This window comes from Chiloscyllium plagiosum, chromosome 13, assembly GCF_004010195.1.
Source record: "Chiloscyllium plagiosum isolate BGI_BamShark_2017 chromosome 13, ASM401019v2, whole genome shotgun sequence".
Lineage (NCBI taxonomy): Eukaryota > Metazoa > Chordata > Chondrichthyes > Orectolobiformes > Hemiscylliidae > Chiloscyllium > Chiloscyllium plagiosum.
In genome coordinates this window covers 9,851,865-9,868,355 of record NC_057722.1, presented here as the reverse complement: position 1 = coordinate 9,868,355, position 16,491 = coordinate 9,851,865, and the positions used below count along the sequence as shown (strand labels likewise).

Sequence of the window (16,491 nt, the reverse complement as noted above, 5' to 3'; positions counted from 1 at the left end):
AATCAAAAGATGCCAGAAATAGCTTTAAATCTGAAGACTGGCAGGTTCTTAGAAGACACTTAGAAAAGAACTAAGAACTTGATAAGAAAACAGAGAATAGCATCTGAATGAAATAATGCAAAAATCAAAAAAAAATGTAAAAGCTTGTACAGATGTGTGAAAAGGAAACTTTTGACTAAAACAAACATGGGTCCATTGAAGTCAGAATCAGCAGAATTTATATTCTGGGATAGAGAAATGGCAGAAAGGCTAAATTATTACTTTGTCTCTGTGTTAAGTGAGGAAGATAGAAGTAAACTCCCAGATTATATATAAATGGCTAGGGAGAATGAGGAGTTGAAGGAAATTAATATTAGTAAGAAGGTGTACTGGAGAAATTAATGGGTTGAAAGTAGATAAATTTCCTGGACCTGATATTCTACATCCCAGAGTGCTGAAGGACATGGCTGCAAAGATAGTGATACATTGGTGATTATGTTCTAAAATTCTATAGATTCAGGAATAAACTAGGCAGATTAAAAGGTAGTAAATATTACTTCACTCCTTAACTCCAAGAAGTTTGAGATTGAAGCTATGTATTCAATTCTATCTGCAATTCATTGTTAAACTCAGTTGTGAATCAGCTCCATACATTGCTCAAGAATAATCTAGGGTCAAAAGAGGAATTAATTCTTCTGTGCTTTTCCACAGAACGTACCCTGGCCTGAATTTCCTTTCTTGGCCACCACCAAAGAACATCGGGTATAAAGGCGAGTTCTTGCCTGGTCCTGATACATACAGGGCTCCAATCCGTGGGCCGTAGAACTACATGGGTGAGACAAACACAGATAGCTAAAGCTTATAGAATTTACAGAATCCCTACAGTATGGAAACAGACCCTTCAGCCCAGCAAGTCCACACCGACACTCCGAAGAGTAATCCACCCAGACCCATTTCCCGAACCTATTGCAGTACATTTACCCCTGACTAATGCACCTGGCCTACACATCCCTGAACACTATGGGCAATTTAGCATGGCCAATTCACCTAACCTGCACATCTTCGGATTGCAGGAGGAAACTGGAGCATTCGGAGGAAACCCATGCAGATACGGGGAGAATGTGCAAACTCCACACAGACAGTTGCCCGAGGTTGGAATCGAACCCAGGTCCCTCATATTGTGAGGCAGCAGTGCTAACCACTGAGCCACTGTGCCCCCCTGATGTGTAGGTTAGGTATATTAGTCAGGGGACATGTAAAGTAATAGGGTAGGGGAATGGGTCTGGGTAGAATACTCTTTGGAGGTTTTGTGTTGGTCTTGTTGGGCCAAATGGCCCATTTCCACACTGTAGGGATTCTATGATAAATGCAAGTGTAAGTAATTCTATCTTACTTCTTTAAGCACAAAGGAAGACAGAAGCCAAAGTTAACATTGGCCCATGCAGCTGAGGAAATAGTAACTAGGAATCAGGCAGAGGAATTTAATAAATACTTTTCAGAATCTTCACGGTATAAGACACTAGCAGCATCTCAAAATTACAAAATATTCAAGGGCAAAAGGACAGCAAATCATTACAAAAATCATAGAAAGCAAAGTGCTAGAGAAACCAATGGAGCTATAGATTGATAATTCCCTTGGATCTGATGGATGCACACTAGGATATTAAAGGAAGTAGTTACAGAGGTAGTGGGTGCACTGGTAGCAATCTTGCAGGAATCCACAGATTCTGGAAAAGTCCCAGAGGATTGGAAAAATGTCAATACAACATCCTTATTTAAAAAGGGAAGAAAAAAAAACAGGAAACTTTTGGCCAGTTAGCTTGATATTTGGAAAATGTTTAAGCTTACAATAAAGGATGCAAGAGCAAAGTATTAAGAATTAAATAATATGATCCAGCAGAACCAGCATGGCTTCATGTAGAAGTAATCATGCCTTACAAAATTTACTAGAACTTTCGGATAGATAAAGGGGCAAGAGTGAATTTAAAATGTTTGGATTTTCAGAAGGCATTTGATTAAAGTATCATGCATTGGGCTACTTAAGATATCACCATGGTATTGGAGGTAGTCTATCAGCATGGATAAAGATTTGGCGAAATAATAGAAGTTAAAAATCACAACAACACCATGTTATAGTCCAATTGGTTTATTTGGAAGCACTAGCTTTCGGAGCGCCACTCCTTCATCAGGTGGTGTGGAGAATAAGATCATGCTCACAGAATTTATAGCCAAAGGAGTCCAGTGTCATGGAGATGTGATACATTAAACAATTTTAGATTAAATCTTTCATCTTGGAATGGGATTTGCTGGTTTCTGTTCTTTGATGTGGAAATCCCAGAACTTCTTTGGAATTCAGTGGAATTTAGAAGAATCGAGTTATTTAAGCATACAAGACTCTTAGAGGACTTGACAGAGTAGATATGGAGAGATTGCTTCCCCATGTTGGCCAGTCAAGGTCCAGCGGGCATAATCACATAACAAAGGAGTCAGACATTTAAGATGGAGATGAAGAATAAAGATAAATTTCTTCTGTCAGAAGGCAGTGAATCTGTGGAATTCTTTACTGCAGAGGGCTGTTAAGGCTGGGGCGTTAGGAATATTTACAGATTTTTAATCAGTAAAGGAATCAAAGGCAATAGTAAAAAGGTAGGAAAATGGAGTTGAGGATTATCAAATCTGCCATGACCTCATTGAATGGTGAAGTAGACTTAATGAACTAAATGGCTCACCTCTTCTCTTACATCTCATGGTCTTAAACATAAATAACTTAATTCCCAGCCAAACAAACATTCTGAAACCTGGCAGTACAGGTTCTTCATTGTCATGGTGATTATATTTCGTTTTCATTGCAAATTCCAATAAATTTGTGATCTCTAACTTTGCGTGTTAAATGCAGAGATTCACCATCGACTTCTTTTACACAGTTCCAGTACCTACTCAACAATGTACACTCTATCACTGGGGCATTATATGCATTGAAGGTCTACAAGTTATAAAAAAGGACTGTAAGATTATAGGGGAATAATCTGATTACTGAAAACCACAGTGACTGTGTATATGAAGCAAGTTCATGTTGGGCATTTGCTGAATGGAACCCAACATGTTCATCAGGGTAAAATGCATTTTATCATATTAATGGAGACATTAAGAGTTGCGAAGAAGCAAGTGGAATTGGTGATCAATCAGCTATTTGATAGGTACGAAGTATAACAATATGTTGGTCTTCTTCACCAAGAGATTAGGATGCAAATTGAGGAACCTCACTTGTACACACATCCTAGGTCAGAGTCTATTCCTTGTTGAACAGCAGACCTCAGGAATGATGTTGGCCTTGGAGGCAGTACAGAGTAAATTAGATTTTTCTGTATTCTCTTTGAATTTATACGGGTTGAAATTGAGTTAATGAAGGTGTTTAAAATAAGACACTGGTAATGTCACTGGACTAGTAATCCAGATTATCACATTAATATTCTGGTGATATGGATTCAAATCCTACCAGGGCAGATAGTGAAATTTAAATTCAATAAAATTCTGAAACAAAATGCCCTGATGGTGACCATGTATCCTGTGTTGATTATTATTAAGACCCATCTGGTTCATTAACACCCCTCAGGGAAGGTAATTGGCCATCCCATGAGTATTCAGCCTGAAGATGTAATACTGCCTTGTCCTGCAAAGTGACAGCCAGTGAGTTGCTGAACTAGGAGACAACTGCCTGCCAACAACCTTGTAATTGGCACATGGACAGTCGACCATCACTATGTGGGGTTAATAAAACAGAAGCTTTTAGCTTGCAAAACGAAAGCACCCAAATTTCTTCCTGTCCTTCCTCTTTGGAGAAGCAATAGAAAATCTCATGGGGGCTGCTTTCACTCACTATTTCCCTGTAAACTACTTTCTCTGCAAATTTCCTTCTTGAAAGGAGAAAAGGGGGAAAAAAAACTACCTTTAGAGACTCTGGAAGGGGCAAATCTTCAACCAGTAAATGAAACACTGAGAATCGGTACATCCAGAACCTTGCATCATTAAAGAATCAGAAGGAACCAAAAGAAATTAGGAGGAAAACAACTCATTGACATCTTGTGATCTGGACTGGTGCCAGATGGTGCTTCTGATTCTTTTTCTTTCCTCATGGTAGGTCTGTTTTAAACAATACAAATTAGAAGTAAAAGCATGCCATTCGGTCCTTCAGGTCTGAGCCTCCATTCAATAAGGTCATGTTTATCAGTTTGTTCCAAATTCCACATTCCTATCTATTGTCAATAACAAGGATCCATCTTCCTCTGACTTAAAAACAAATTCAATGATTCCACCTCCAACACCCTCTGAAGCAGTGTGTTCCAAAGTCAAGTAATCCTCAGAGAAAATAATTCTCCTTCTCAACAAGTCTAGTTCACCAGCCTAGCATGTACAATTGGGCTCATACACATACTTTACCTTGTGTCCTACGATTGTGAGATAATCCACACCAAGATCCAGCACATCGAGCTGCAGCTTGCCAACTGCCTGAGCTGCATCTGTGTGCAGCAAAATTTGGGGTATTTCTGGGCCTCTTTGTTGATTTAAAGATTTCACTCGTTGACAAACCTTTGCAATGGGCTGTAATCAAGCAAATTCAATTGAAATTTGTTAAAGTGTTTGTAGTCAGGATGCAATGCAAAATATATATAATTGGGAAATAGAACTGAGGCAGTCACTTAAATCATTTCATTCAATAACTTCATCAGGAATATGCTACTGCACCGTACAGTAAATACAATGCTATTTAAATATGAAAATGGGAATTATATCAATTCTCTGTTCAACTGAGACTATTGAATAGAGCATCTAATATATGGCCACTAGCAAAAGGCAGCTAGCACAACCAGACAATGTGGCCAAATAAATACAAAGTATTGTAGAAACTCAGCAGGTCTGACAGCATCTGTGAAGAAAGAAAGAGTCAACATTTCAAGTCTATTATCACTCCACTCCATAAGAGTCTAAGTTTTGAAGAAGAACCATTGAATTTGAAACATTCACCCTGCTTCTCTCTCCACAAATGCTGCCAGACTTCGAGTATCTCCAGCACCTTTTGTTTTTATTTCAGATTTCCAGTATTTTGCTTTTAATGTGGCATTAACTCAAATTTGCACTTACGTTTTTAACTCAATAGTTTATCTAGCAAAGTTGGTTGACTGGTGGATAAATCCAAATGCTTGTATCTTGGATGTCAAAGAATCAAGATTTAAACTTCATATGGTGACCCAAAAGGTTCCAGTGGTATGAAGCTAAATAACTCAGTAAATACTAGTTTCAAATTCTCTCAAATTTCTAAGAGAGGAACAGAGTTAAGATGGGAAAGAAAATGAAAATGGCCATTTTTAACTGTAATATTTCTGTAATCCAGATTGTGTTCCTGGACTTGAAATCAAGAAAAAAAAGCGAATGCAAACCCCACTATAACAGATGAGACTTTGAGGTCATTTTAAAAACTAAATCTGAAAATAATATTATAAAAAAGGTAACCACTAAAGTCAGCACAGAACTGCCAGATTGTCATCAACCCAACTGGTTCACTAATGTCCTAAGAGAATTAAATCCATGATTCTTACTTAGCCTGGCCTTCATGAGCATTCAGGTCCACTCTAGAGTAATTGACTTTCAATTGTTCTCTGTCATGGCCGAACAAGCCACAGTTGTGTAAAAAATAAGGGCCAATACTACATTCTGAGAGAGATACACGCAAGGAATTGTAGCCTTGACATTCACTTCATGAGAGTAAAATAAATGCATGATTACCATCAGAATGCCTGTCTCATTGTTAGCAAGCATAAGAGAAACAAGGCAGGTGGTTGGCCTGACAGCAGCTATTACATCACCCACTTCAACGCATCCAGTTACCTTGGAAACAGGTAAAAACGTAGCTTCTGAAATGGAGAAAAACAATGATCCCTTCAGTTAAATGCTCCTTAAATGTTAATGCTTTAAAACATTTATCAACGTTTATCATAAAGTTCAAAACCATTCAATTTGCAACCAGCTAAGGAGTTTTTCACCAATTTTTAGCAGCTGCCCTTTCTCTGGCTGAGGTGTATTTTCTTGTACTGGCCAAGTACTCCCAAGCAATGTTCCAATTCCTAACAAAGTTCATATAACTCCCAAAATACCCCTACACTCTGAGCTCCACACATACTGGAACTGTTTAATCCAATCTTAGCCAGTAAAAAGGCAAACACCAGCCAGGTTAGGAACTGTCACATATCTATCTGTGTAACAGCAAGTCCTCTGGTTGTTTTACATAACATTCATAGAACAAAACATAACTCAACCAACTTAAAAGAAATTTAAAAAGCCAGTCATGCCCTTGAGCTGGTCATCTTCATGAAGGGTCTGCAGATGTAGAAGCAGCTAAAAAAACTCAAAAAGAACTGAAATTTCAGCAGAAGAGGCTTCTAATGACATCAGAAAGCATCGCTATGGCCTTGAGGAGAAAAACACTTAAAATGCAGCTCAATCTGAGCAGCAAAACCATATTGTGCTTTGTAATGTCTAACATTCCAGCGCAATATTCAATTTATCACAAACAGTTCCACAGGAGATCCACTATTAATGCTAAAAAAAATTCAACCAGAGCAATATTGCAAAAGTCAAGTGGGATTCAGTTAACAGCAATTATAGTTGAAATACGGGTTTCTGATTTGAATTCAAAGGTTTGAAATACAATGAAAAAAATTTCACATGCTCTTCCCGCTGATGGAAATATGTTAAGGGATCTCTGTCCTGCAAAGTACAGCGAGATATTCACATACGTTTTCATGCGGCTTTTTGACAGAAGAATCCAATAATCTGTGTCCTGCTATTTCCCTGATGTGAGGTGTCAATGTTGGACTGGGATGGACAAGGTCAAAAGTCAGATGACACCAGGTTATATTCCAACAGATTTATTTGAAATCATAAACCTTTTCAGCATTGCCGCTTCACCAGGTCAAGTGAGAGAAAAGCACTCAGGCACAGAACTTATAGGCTGGGAGATCAAAAGATCATACGAATGTTATGAGTGGAGTGTTGACGGCACGGTGGTTCAGTGGTTAGCATTGCTACCTCACAGCGCCATGGGCCTGGGTTCGATTCACTCCTCAGGCAACTGTCAGTGTGGAGTGTGCACATTCTCCCTGTGTCTGCGTGGGCTTCCTTCGGGTGCTCCGGTTTCCTCCCACAGTCCAAAGATGTGCAGGTTAGGTGAACTGGCCTTGCTAAATTAGGCGCATTAGTCAGGGGTGTATATAGGGCAGGGAAATGGGTCTGGGTGGGTTACTCTTTGGCGGGTTGGTGTGGACTTGTTGGGTCCAAGGGCCTGTTTCCATACTGTAGGTAATCTAATCTAATTGGAGGCCGAATAATAGATCTCTGCAAATGGTCAACAGTGTCAGATAGAGTGAGTGAAGTATCAACAGCTGAATAACAAGTGAAGGGATAATCTGTAATATGATTAAATGAAGCGGAGAGATAATTACAAAAAATTAGAAATAAGGTGGCGCTGGAGCAAACCAAATGACTGGAATAACATAATAGGTATGAGTTGCATGTCAGGAATCGAACCAAAGTGACAAGTAATCCAAAACTGTACAAACTAAATTAAGATAGAGAGATCATATGATCATCCCTACCTTCTATACCCACGAAGACAGCCTCAGCCATGATCTTGGGTTCATGTTGAACTATCACACTGCTCTGTATTTGTAAAATCTTCCTAACTGTCTTGTTTTGACACCATCACCTTGAAAAATTGTTGTAACCTCTCTACCTTATTAATTTGTACAGTTTTGGATCACTTATTACTTTAGTTGGACCCTTGGCACACGACTCAAAGATATTACATTATTCCAGTCATTTGATTTGTCCCCAGCACCACCTTTTATTTTTAATTTTTGTAATTATCTCTGCCCCATTTAATTAGATTATAGGCCATTCCTTCGCTTGTTATTCAGCTGTTGACACTTTACTCACTCTATCTGACATTCTTGACCACTTGCAGAGACCTGTTATTCGACCTGTGGACACTCCACTCACACCACATATATGATCTTTTGATCTCTCTGCCTATAAATTCTGTACTTGTGTGCTTCTCTCTCACTTCATCTGACAAAGAGGCAACGTTCCAAAAGCATATGATTTCAAATAAACCTGTTGGACTATAACCTGGTGTTGTCTGACTTCTGACCCTGCTGTTTCCGAAACCCTCCTCTTCTTCAAATGTTCTCCTTTAAAAAGGTGTATGATCTCTGCCTCAAAACCCCAAATGCTGTTTCATAAGGAAAGTCTTTATTTCTTTCAACATTTTCTCGAACTTAATTTCACTGGATGAGTTTTTATTTTCCTTTCGTTGCACAAAGCTTGGGGAGGGGAAATGTGAGGAGGATGTGATTTGGACAAGTTGAGTGATCAAATGCACGCCAGAAACAATTTGGATAAATGCGAGGTTTTCCATTTTGGTAGCAAAAACAGAAAGGGTGATTGATGTTTCAATGGCAATAGATTGGGAAAGGGGGAGGTGAAACAAGACTCTTGACTATCCTTGTACACCCATTGCAAAATGTTGGCATGAAGGTGCAGCAGGCAGTGAAGGCAGCAAATGGTACTTTGGCCTTCACAGATAGAATTCGAGCACAGAAACAGGGATGTCTTGCTGCAGTTGTAAGGGCTTTACTTGCAATAGTGTGCAAGCCTTTGGTCTTCTTATTGGAAGGAGGAAGGACTGGCTATTGGAGGGAGTGAGTTGTACATTTAGCAAACTGATTTCTGGGATAACAGGACTGATATACGAAGAGAGACTGGATTGGTTAGGACTATCATCACAGGATCTTGGAAAAATGAGGGGAAATCTCACAAACATCTGTAAAATTTTAATAGGGCTAGACAGGATAAATGCAGAAAGAATGTTCTAATGATCAGGGAGTCCAGAACCAGCGGTCATTGTTTAAGGGTACATGGTAAGCCTTTTAGGACTAAGATGAGGAGAATATTTTTCATGCTAATAGTGATGAACCTGTGGAATTATTTAATGCAAAAGCAGTTGAGGCCAAAACATTGAATATTTTCAAAGAGTTAGATACAGTCTTTAGGCTAATGGGGTCAAAGGGTAGGAGGAAAAAACAGGAACAGGATACTGAGTTCTCAGCTCTGGGCTTGTTCAAAATGACCCAATAATCTAACTCAGAGGCAGGCAAGTAAGACTGGTCCAAGAATTAACCACCTCTATGTGTGATAGAAGATAGTTGTTTTCAATGCATCTATTGGTGCAGGTTGTATGGCACCAAGCGCAAAAGAAATATTTTTGGAAGAGGATGTCAAGGTCACAGCTAGCTCCTCTAGTGACTGGGAGTATAGAATATAGATGATCAACCATCAGTGTTCTTTTAAAGTAGGGACACTGATAATCTGTTCCTACCCTCCACAAACAAAATTTCACCTGTTCACCTCAGATGACAATCTACTGTAAATTCATTGCCAAGACACTAAAGATATGCATATTTATAATACAATAGCAGAACTTTACATGTGTATCTTTATAGTTAAGTTTTATACAATTTGGCATAAGGCAGAACAATAACATCTCACCTGCTTTCTCCTCCTTGATCAGATTGTCCACCACAAGTTGCACTGAATCATGCTCAATGTTTGATGTAATGATGTGAGGTAATGGCCTAGCCATTGGATCAGTATCCATACTTCCAGAATTGTGTGTCTGTTGCCGCTGGTGGTCCCAATAATACTTGATTGCCGTATGAAAGACTAGATTGTTAGCCTGGAAAACAATATTAGCTGATACTCATACATTCTGCCTTTGTGCAAAGCTAGCAATATAAAACTCCAGGAAATTATGTGGGGAAGGGTGACATACGGAACAAGGGAATTTCGGATTCAGTGTCAGTGCTGTGTTTCTTTTGCGTTCAGTGCCACGTAACCTGCACCAACAGGTGCATTGAAACAAACTATCTTTTATCACACATCAGAGGTGATTAAGTCTTGGATCAGTCAGATTATGGTTTATTGAGGCAGGTACTGTGTGGATGAGATATATAAGAAATCTACTTCTAAACTGTTCAACTAAACAGTTGTATTTGAAAGTCTCCACAATTTTCTCTCTCCCCTAGCTAGAAGTACCCTCCACGCTGAATGAAATGAATGATAGCCCAATTCTTGAAGTGCACTATTACAAGGAACAGTTTGTAATTTGGTACAAGTTATCAGTCACCCAAGGAAAACATTAATACACCCAGAGCTGAATGTTATGCAAATTTACAATGTTGGTTCTTGCCTTGTATAATGGCTATTGATTATGGAGTGGTGAGAGGGATGGAAGTGGGATGGTAGAGAGTTGGGTGGAATTAGGGGTGGGGTTGTCTTACATGTGAGCATATAATAAAGGCAGTAACCACAACAGGGACTTAAAATCAGATTTATTTTGGATTCTTCTTACCTCAGTTCCACCAGAGGTGAAAATGATATCTTCTGGTCGACCTCCAACCATCTGAGCCACACTCTGTCTTGACCAATCTATCAACTCCTTGGCTTTCTTACCTAATCATAAATTAGTTACACAAAGAATACAGAAGGCAGCATTTGTCATTATTTGCTATAGAACAATTCTATACAAGCATTTCCACTTTTAACACTGGCAAGAGAGTAATAAAAAGGAGGAATTTGCATTTAATGAAAAATTAAGGAAAGCAAGAGTCCTCTCTACATTGGAAATAGCTCTCATAATTCACATTCAACAGTATACTGTCTCTCTGCTCAGTATTACATTCTGCCAGTGTAGAAAGGCTTACAAGAAGAGCAGCTAATCCCAGCTATGGGGTCTTTCAACAAAAATGCCAGGTCATGAGATTATTGTCAGCAAATTCTGCTTTACAGCTGCATTTGAACAACTACTACCAGTTTGAGGTCAGCAGCTGCAGTATGAGATCCAACCAGGGAACATAATGTTACTTCTATTCAGGAATTCAATTGAGCAAGATCTTGTGTAAGTACCCATGCATGCACAGAGATCTCTACCTACAATAAAAAGTTAAGATGCCGAATTTCTGTGGTGACACGGTAAGTAGAGAGAGGAGCTGTTGGAAGTCACACACCTATGAGTCTACTCATCACATACCTGGAGTATAAGAACTGCTAGGGTTTCCCCATGCTTCCTGCATGGCTTCAAGAACAGTTTGAATAACCTCAGCGTCCACAGGCGTTGTGGCATTGTAATCCATGTAAATGCTGTTTCAAATGCAAAGTATTATTTTAACTTTATTTGTATATTTCCCCTTCCTAAAAATGTACTGGCCTTAATTTTCAGTGGGTACCTAAAATTAAGGTCTGCATCACATACAAGACATGCCACTGTGAAAGGAAAATTATGGTAAAGCTTTTGGAGCAATGTTCTTGGCAGCCACCTTTCCTTCTAAAAGCTGAATTCAAATTTATTTAGATTGATGAGGCTCCCCTTTCCATAAGGATCAAATGTGAATAAATTGAATCACTACATTAAAACATATTGAAGGATGAGACATCCGTCAGCAAAAGAACAGAGGTGACATGAGGAAACACTATGTAGCAACTAATTAAGAATGCACTGTCTGAAGGTAGGTGCGTTCAACTGTAGCCTCCAAAGAAAATTTGATCAGATAAGAGAAAAAAAAAATCTCCAGGAGTACAGAAGAGTTGAACAAGCCAAGTTGGTCTTATGGAGAGTTATCTTAGGTATAATTGCTAATTGGCCTCCTCCTGTGCTGTAACTGTTCTAAGATATTTTATTGGTTTAGTATTCTGTGGTTTCATTCTTGGAGCAGGTCTGACAATTCACTGTCGTCTGCTATCACTATTGTACAAAGGCAAAATTGTTTCAGTACTCAGTAAGTTCACTTACCAGTCGGATGAAGAGTCATTTTTTCCCATTATTACTGTCGCTTTCTGATTACTTTGAGTAACTGGAGGCCCATCAGTGGTAGTAATGCAAGCATTCTTCTCCATTGGCTACTTTGCAGCTGATACAATCCTTGAAGAAACCTTAAAAATACAAATAAAATACCAAATTCACATTTTAAGTGTATCACAGCCATCAAAGGGATAATGTGATGGTGAGGGCTTTGTACGAGAGATGGAGTTACAACTTTATGAACTTTTATAAAAGAGCAGTATCACACCAAGTGGTCATTTACCTTAACTGTCTTTAATCAGAAAATGTTAGCTGCCTGTAAAAACAAAATCCAAGGAAATGGCTCAGCTTATGAGAGAAAAGAACTGAGATAGGGAGAGGCAGGCTGCATTTGTGACAATGTATATATACAAAGAGACTTTTTATGAATAAAATACATTTTTGAGAGAGAAAAGAACAGAAGGATATGTTAAAACAGTTAGACAGAAGGATGCTTTCTGGAATTTAACCACCAAGAAGACTGGTTGGGTTTAATGACCTTTTGTATACTCTAAATTCCTCGCCAACTCTCAGCAATTAACATTATTAAATACTGTGTAACCCCAACCTTGTCTCAAAAATAAAACGAGTTCATGGTCAAGCCAGAGAATAGCAGATCACATAACTTGAATGCAACAAACTCCTTTATAAAGATTCAAAACATGCCACAAAAACTCCTGATAAGTGCAAGCTAAGATCAGTTATTGTGACCTGGTCACTGCGTTTCTTCACTACACTCAACTATTTGAGCTGCTTAAATAAAGTGAGTGATAAAATGAGAGATTAAATGGAAGGTGAATGCTTGCTACTATACATCAGACATCCAAACCCAGTACCTTAAAGGCCAAGGCCATGTTGGATACAGGCTTTTGGATGACCTACTATCTGATAAATTGAAACATCATGTGAACCAAGTGGATTCCTTTTTGGTGTTTAAATTATGCATTTTATAAAGGTCAGTCTAACACTATGCTGGATCATAAAAGTTTTGACCAGGACAGCTGCTGCACTCAACTCGAACTGCTGATATGCAACTCTACGAGTTAAATCTCTAACCCCTTTATAAAACTTACCCTATACACACAAAGATAAAACACAGACAGATAAAACAAACATGGGTGTTACAGGCAGACAGAAGGCAGTTCCTATCCATAGGATTCGCTAAGATGATCTTTTTAGCTTGTCAGGACTTGGTCCTCCTTCATCTTCCTTCTCCAGGTACTTTTGCTTGCAGGAGGCTCAGAGTAACTATTCACACTTATTACACTTCTGACTTAGCAGTTAAAAGCCATAACCTATAGCAACTGGTAAGGAGAAATAATATGACATTTCAGGCGTGAGGTATTTTTAATGCAAACAGAAGTTCCTTCCTTTTCAAAAGTCTGACCAAACATCTACAAGTTGTTCATCTACTTGCGAGCCAAAAGTATTGTTGTTGGCTGGTACTAACAACAGGTCACCAGTCCTCAGACCAATGAGCTAATTGTTACTAGCCAAATCTCCCCTCAAACAGAGACCCACCTCATCTGTAGTAAACTCCTTCTGTTCTTGAATAAAAAACATTTACAATGAGTGTCATGCAGATTGCTTTTCAAGAGTGCAGCAATCCAGTTTACAATCCTTGCTTTTTTTAATAAAACAGCCCTTTTCCCATTTTGTTCCACAATTAAAACTACAGAAAACATTTTTAAAAAAGTAACATAAGCTTAAAATGGATTCTGAAATCGTTGTTTGATTATGGTGTTTGTACTTTTGAATCAGTTTCCATGACAGATGTCAATGCCTGTTGGAAAATAATTGACTATATGTACTGTACCTTGGAAAGAGATAGAATTTATTCCCTGAAAGAAGGGTAACTTTTCTTTCCCTGTCTCCCTCCCCAACCTCCAAAATCAAGAGCAGAAAAGTTTTTTCACTACAATCACTTGCTACAGCTACTGAAACTAGAGCAATCTTTGCCAAGACCCTGACAGCAGCTCCATCCTCACCCCCAGTCCTGAAGGATTACATCAAAAACTTCAACTTCTCCACATCCTGATGCTGCCTGGCTTGCTGTGTTCTTCCAGCCCTCCTACTTGTCTACCTTGGATTCCAGCATCTGCAGTTTGTTTTTGTCTCCATCCATACGTGAAAACAGTCAAGAACAGACTAATATTTTGAGAAAAGATGCTTGGCCAGGACTATTCTGTGCACTTCTGCTTTGTTATCAGAATTCCACACTTAAGAAGAAAATTGTCTATTTACAATTATGCTCAAGGGTCCAAAATCTTCCTTTGCCTGGCCCATAAATCTAGCTTGACGTTATTTCTTGAGCTGAAACTGGAATAGTCTTGGTGAGAGGCTGCAGGCTTCATCAGATGTCACACTAGACAACAAATCAAACCAAACTGGGAGAGGCTGAATAGGCTGGGGCTGTTTTCCCTGGAGCGTCGAAGGCTGAGAGGTGACATTATAGAGGTTTACAAAATTATGAGGGGCATGGATCGGGCAAATAGGCAAAGTCTTTTCCCTGGGGCCGGGGAGTCCAGAACTAGAGGTTTCAGGTGAGAGGGGAAAGATATAAAAGAGACCTAAGGGGCAACTTTTTCACGCAGAGAGTGGTATGTGTATGGAATGAGCTGCCAGAGGAAGTGGTGGAGGCTGGTACAATTGCAACATTTAAGAGGCATTTGGATGGGTATATGAATAGGAAGAGTTTGGAGGGATATGGGCCGGGTGCTGGCAGGTGGGATAGATTGGGTTGGGATATCTGGTCGGCCTGGATGGGTTGGACCGAAGGGTCTGTTTCCATGCTGTACATCTCTATGACTAGAAGAAAGTGAGGACTGCAGATGCTGGGGATCAGAGCTTAAAAATGTGTTGCTTTTAATCTCTATGACTGGAGTCGAGAGACTTTCCGCCCCCTCGGATGCTGCCTGACCTGCTGTGCTTTTCCAGCGCCACACTCTCGACTCTAACCTTCAACCTTAAAGCTTGCTTTAACAGCGAGGTTCAGTTTATTTTGCAGTGTGTTTCAAGTGGAGAGAGGGAGCGGGGAAATACAGCTGTGATAGGAACCCCAGCCTGGCTTAGTCCTGGCTGCCATGACAACCCCCCGGGCCTACCCGATGCAGGCCGACACACGCCGCCTATTACCGCCCACCACCTCCCCGCTTCCTTTATTCTTACTTTAACCCCTCCCCCTCCTCACCAGATGGAGAAGCAGCTACTCCCCTAGATTCCTGCTGACCAGAAGGCGCTCCGCTCTTTGCCAACGTAACGACCGACCGAGAGCGGTTAACCTTTGCCCTCCTGCTCCCCGCCGAGCCGCAAATGCGTCCTCCCAGCCGCTAGGGTGCGCGCGCGGCTCTGCCGGCGCCCGCTCCCCATCAGAGCCTCCCGTCACAGCGCCAACGGCAGCGGAGGAGTGGAATTACAAGAGGCCGGCAGGGTGGGGAGAGGAGGGCCAACGGTGTGAAGCACTGCCAATGGTGCAGTGGGAAGTAGAAAGAGGGGAGGCAGGGGGAGGAGAGGAGAGTGGGTGACAAAAGGGGGTGTGTGTTGGGCACTGGAGGATGGGATTGTCAATGAGCACCTGAATGGGTTAACTGGCATCATACACCCATCAAGGTGTAAAGGATTTATTTCTGGGAGGTGCTGACTAGTCACAAGTTTGGTTTGACTTGTTCTAGTGCAACATCTGAGGTAGCTAAACAGTAATATGTCTTGACGATGAAGTTTACCTGAAGGCCTCATCAAAGACTATGGTGTAACTCAGAATTGAACTCCGTTGAAAGCCGTTCAGCCCCTTGAGCCCACTCTGCCAAACTAGATCAAGGTGATCTCCAATCTCAATGCCATAGTCCCACATTATTTCCATCATCCCTTGATGTCATTAGTAATGAAAATTAGTAAATGACAACCTGTCATGAAACAACTGGGACTGAGCTGCCAGAGGAAGCGGTAGAGGTGCACTTACAACATTTAAAAGACGTTTGGACAGGAACATGGATGTTTGATTTTTTGTTGTTACATGAACCAAGATAAAGTGAAAATTATTGTTTTGTGTGCTAACCATCTAAATCATACCTCACATAAGTATATCGGGGTATTGGATGGAATGCAGAATCTAGTGTTACAGTTACAGAGAAGGTGCGGAGGAAGAATAACTCAAATATACGAAAGGTTCATTTATTAGTCTGATGACAGCTGGGAAGAAGCTGTTTTTAAATCTGTGGGTACATACTTTCAAACTTTTGTACCTTCTGCCTCAATGGGTGCGAGCGTAACTGGGGTGGGGAGGGATCTTTGATTATATTGGCTACTTTCTTGAGGCAGCAGGAAGTCTAGACAGAGTCATTAGAAGGAACGTTGGGAGGGCTTAGAGGGATATAGGCCAAATGCAAGCAAATGGGGCCAGTTCAGTGAAGGAGACATGGACGTGTTGGACCAAAGTGTCTGATTCTATCCTGTACGACTCTGTCTGGGCTTCCGGAGCCCTGTTGGTGGAGGATTTCAAAGATTCACCATCTCTTGATTGAAGAAGTTCCTCCTCATCTCAAGCTTAAATGGCTTACCTTTTATTC

The 16,491-nt window shown here is 40.2% G+C and overlaps 1 protein-coding gene across 7 annotated transcripts in view; it reads right to left on the bottom strand.

Moving 5' to 3' along the window:
* Positions 1-15,260, bottom strand: part of scly (selenocysteine lyase) — a 41,693-nt gene extending 26,433 nt beyond the window's left edge. For 6 of the 7 annotated variants that reach the window (XM_043701813.1, XM_043701811.1, XM_043701815.1 and 3 more), the window contains exons 1-8: positions 15,117-15,260; positions 11,879-12,018; positions 11,120-11,229; positions 10,442-10,542; positions 9,580-9,766; positions 5,761-5,888; positions 4,417-4,578; positions 698-804 (exon numbers count right to left, since the gene is read on the bottom strand). In XM_043701813.1, coding sequence (XP_043557748.1) covers positions 698-804; positions 4,417-4,578; positions 5,761-5,888; positions 9,580-9,766; positions 10,442-10,542; positions 11,120-11,229; positions 11,879-11,982 — 899 coding nt within the window. In that variant the 5' untranslated portion in view covers positions 11,983-12,018; positions 15,117-15,260. Of the gene's footprint in view, positions 1-697; positions 805-4,416; positions 4,579-5,760; positions 5,889-9,579; positions 9,767-10,441; positions 10,543-11,119; positions 11,230-11,878; positions 12,019-15,116 lie in introns of those variants that run through there. The other variant, XM_043701812.1, reaches the window with a different exon arrangement.
* Between the last annotated feature and the right edge of the window lie 1,231 nt (positions 15,261-16,491).